Source organism: Asterias rubens, chromosome 3, assembly GCF_902459465.1.
Source record: "Asterias rubens chromosome 3, eAstRub1.3, whole genome shotgun sequence".
In the NCBI taxonomy this organism is placed as follows: Eukaryota; Metazoa; Echinodermata; class Asteroidea; order Forcipulatida; family Asteriidae; genus Asterias; species Asterias rubens.
This window is the reverse complement of record NC_047064.1, coordinates 16,341,463-16,345,972: the sequence shown is the minus strand read 5'-3', so window position 1 is coordinate 16,345,972 and position 4,510 is coordinate 16,341,463. Positions and strand designations below refer to the sequence as shown.

Genomic DNA, 4,510 nt, shown 5'->3' with positions numbered 1-4,510 from the left:
TCGTTCTCAAAAACTATACGTTACTACAGAGGGAGCCGTTTCTTACAATGTGTTATGCTATCAACAGCTCTCCATTGCTCGTTACCAAGCAAGTTTTTTGCCAACAATTATTTTGAGTTATTGCCAATTATAGCGTCCAGTGCCTTGAAGGGACATGTCGCACGAGACAACACTGGCAATGCCCCAAGAAGAAAATTCATTTACATTTAGTTTTTCTGTTATTTTCTTGGTGATAGCGAGTTACGCCATATTGTGCTGCCAAAAGGGTTCTTGTGCGTAATTGAATGCCTCCAAAATTTCCTAAAAAAAACTCCATTATTGAATGACATGTCATTTGAACTCGTTGTTGAAAGAGTTCAAACAACTTTAGGTGGGACTTGGACGCTGTCTCATGTCGTATTTGCCTCTGCAGGAGGCCGAGTTTGAACTCTGATTCGGGCCTACAAATCTATATATAGCTCCATGGTTACAGTCACGGACTTCGCGTCGCACAAGCAGGAATACAGTGCTCAGTGCAATTCGCTTGACGTGAGGCATGGAATTCCTTGCCTGAATATCTGACGTCACACTTCGAGGCCGGTGAATTACGCCAGAGAATGACCTCGAGCCTACAGGTCAATCACCGTCCATAATCACCGTTCACCTACATAAATGTTCACCGTAGAAACGTGGACTACGTGTCGCACAAACAGAAATACACGGACGTGAAAAACGCTTGTACGACACGAAATCCTATAGCCTGAACAGCTGACGTCACACTTCGAGGCATGTGAATTTACGACAGATGGGCCTCCAACCTAGGTCAATCCCTGTCCATAATCACCTTTCACACCCATTCATTATGCAAACATGTACATATACTGTGTACTTTTGTTGTGCCTTATGTGTTTTGTCTGCACCATAGTGGTTTGAAACTTCAACCAATGTGCGAGTATACTCCAGAAGAGGTTTCGGCACAGGAAGATTCAATGTTGCAAACATTACACAGCTTTTGTTCCCCAGCCTATGAACAGACAGACCCCCAAAAACAGACAGACATGATGATGATGATGTGGACACTGCATGCAGATGACCGAAAGTAATTTAAGCTTTCCATATGTGTTTGATTGGTCCGAAGTGATATTGGTGCAGCTGGGAAACATCACCTTTGACCAATCAACACACAGATATGGAAAGCTTACGTCACTGCACGTTTGTCCCAATGAAATCATTGTATCCAATGAAATAACTGAAAAGCAACCTGTCTTTATGCGGCATTGCGGATACAGACAGGGGACCAGTCTACGGAATTCCCTGCTTCCGTTTCATGTAATTTTGGATGGTATGAAAGCAATATTTGTCTGTGCTTAGCAAGTTTTCGTGCTTTATGCTTTATAAAATTGGGCCCTTGGCACAGACACTTAACAGAGTCGGTTTCAAAACAGGTTTAATTAGATTTCATCGACAATAATTGCATTTCGTGTCAAACGGCGCAGGGGTACAAACAGTACTAACTTTTGCACTGGATTACGTGCGACAATCAAGGACCGACGTACTGGTAAAACTTCAGAACAGATCACGTATGATTAAAAAACAGTTTATTATTTTGAGAAACCGCTGAAGTGTTTTGACCGAGGTCAAGTGTTTACGCGGGAGAGTCCCATAGGCCCTAACTCGGGCAGAGTTACATTCAAAGAGGGTCAATGGATTGGGTTATTTATTCCCACATGATTTCTGATAAGGGTGCGCATTCACACTCCAATTAAGAGATAACATTTCGAAGAAACATGTGCCTGAGTTTGATGATTACTGCGGTGAAGAACACTCTGATCAAAGGGTCCACAGGTCAAGTGATGGGTAGCGTTGTTCATGTCTTTGAAAGTACACTACGACACTACGATACAAGTCTCCAGAGATATTATACGCGGTACGAGAAAATAGGCATTAAAGGTGGCCAACAGATTGGTTTTTGAAATAGTTTCTCAACGTAATGCCTTTCTATATTCATTTAAGAAAGGTAGCTGCAAGTGCTTCTTACCTAGTAGGCCTAGGCATACATTATCAGTTTCAGCTGATTACGGTGTCTACTTGTTAAGAAAACGGTGAAAAACTAGAAAACAATCGCGATATTTTCATCAAGAACGTCGAATCCATCCACGTTCATGAGGTGACAGCGGGTAGGTTTTGAACAATTCTAGCGATCATCCCATGGTCTACATGCTTTTTTCACCAATCCCCTATTGCCCACACAAGATCACTTGCATTTAGATGGCATTATAACAACAGTATATTTATTTTGAAGGTTTGCCTTTTAATTACTCATCCAATATGGAAAACTTTCATCCGTGTCCCATGTCAATAAAGCTTATTATATAACACCCAAGCAGATCCTTGCCATTTGATTGGAGGATTGTCTGTCACGTGATAGCAAATAAAAGTACCAATACACGCTGAGTCACTCACCGTGCTTTTTCGTTCCATCCGAAAAGTACCATTGCACGCTGCCAGCGTGCAATGGTACTTTTCGGATGGAACGAAAAAGCTGAGTAAAAACATCACTGCGTGCGCGTGTCGTAACGCAGCAGTGTTACTGCAAGGCATATTAGTAAAATTACTAGCATTCGGCTTCTACAATTAAAAATTGTAGGCCTACGCTTTGTTTGTTTTGAAAGTTGTATCTTTCAATCAAAATGACAAAGATCTACTTGGATGTTATATAAAACAAATAATGAATGTTTTTCATTCGTGCAATGGTGCGAAAATGTTCATTCGTTGAAAGCTGGAATGTTCCATTCAACTCGGCTCCGCCTCGTTGAATAGAACATTCCATCTTTCAACTCATGAACATATTCGCACCATTGCACTCATAAACATTCATTATGTGTATATTATTGCAAGGGACGTATCCAAATATCCTGACGGAAATTTGCTGTCGATAGTTGCATCGGGGCGTAAGAGAGCAATTCGGTTCCAACCACATTGAGGAAACACACACACACGAACCTCACGCGAAGGGTCAAAATTGATCCGAGGCCCGAGTCGAGGGGTCTGACCAACTTCCGGGGAAGGTTGACCTGGAAAGTGGTAATTGAAAGCGGGATTTTAACTCAGGTTCTGCGTCATTTTGACCCTTTTCTAGGTAATTTTGACATAGATTCCAGATCATTCTGACCCAGAAGTGGGTCCCATCCAGATCAAAATTAACCCGTAAGGTTTTTTTGAAGTGACTATCTCGCTCATTTTTTTGCCATTATTCTCACTTCGATGTAAAGGTTTTTCTTGAAGAGTAATACCGATTGAAATAAATGTCATTGATGAACACCTCACACTTTGATCTTGAGATTGATCGCGCAGCCGTTTTTCACAATGTTCTTTTTTTTAATACTATCAACAGCTCCCCATTACTCGTTTTATGCTAATAACTATTTTGAGTAATTACCAATAGTGTCCACTGCCTTTAAAAGCAAATACTCTCGAACAGACTTCCAAAGACAGTTGACACGAATTGGTGGGCAAAATAGTAGATTCGTGTGTACTGTAGGCGTGGTGAGAAAAATCTCAACCAATAAGACCAAACGAAAAATAACAGAGGGTAGTTAACTTAGTATTTATTACTACAAAAATTTCACTTTATATATACATTGTACATGTACACACATCAACCAATAACAAGTATTTTTTTATTTGCTACCAGTTTAATTGTCAAAATGTTACATTCACACACTCAAAAATAAATAACACATCTATTTAAAAAATGTACTAAATAGTTAATTTTGTGCTTGAATAATCACATCTGAAAAAAGAAGATAAATGAGCATTATAAACAAATAGTTGTTACATGTACACAGTTTTTAGCCTAAAAGTGGTGTTAACTAGCCCTCAAATGCAATATTTGCCATGTTAGTGTTAAGCACTACAAAATCATATTATGTGCATCTTTCAGTCAGTGTTATCAAAAATCTTGCACAGCTCAAATATGCAGGCAATCGTTTTAATCTAACAAATTTACAGCTTGTGTGAGTATTTATTTACATGCATGTATATATTTTTCGGTGTGTGATACAAAAGTTTCTCATCAAGTGACTTTCATTTGACAAACGCAACAAAATAAATATTTAAATATTTACATGGGTAAAACACAGCAATTGGGAACACACAGCAACCAGTGAGCCTGTATACAAGATAAAATATTAAGGTGAAGGGAGACGAATGAAATAATTTGTTTGGAAGAGTTTCAGTCCTATTGACTGGAGTTTGTATCTTAAAGCCATTATACACTCTCGGTAAACAGTATTTTCCAAGTCCCACACTTCGTGTATCACAACTTCGATATAAAATAACAAACCTGTGAAAATTGAGGCTCAATCGGTCATCGGAGTCAGGAGAAAAATACGGGAAAACCAACTCTTGTTTCTGCACGTTTTGCCGTGTCATGACATGTGTTTAAAATAAATCCGTAATTCTCGCTAGCGAGAATTGATATTGTTTTACTGTTTTCTCAAAAAGTAAAGCAAAAGTAAACCCTGTCAAT

General features: G+C 39.2%; 1 protein-coding gene across 1 annotated transcript in view; it reads right to left on the bottom strand.

Moving 5' to 3' along the window:
* Positions 1-537, bottom strand: part of LOC117288107 (golgin subfamily A member 6-like protein 7) — a 2,011-nt gene extending 1,474 nt beyond the window's left edge. Inside the window, exon 1 of the mRNA XM_033768807.1 lies at positions 505-537. Within this exon, the coding sequence (XP_033624698.1) occupies positions 505-537 (33 nt within the window). The remainder of the gene's footprint in view (positions 1-504) is intronic.
* Positions 538-4,510: the final 3,973 nt, after the last annotated feature.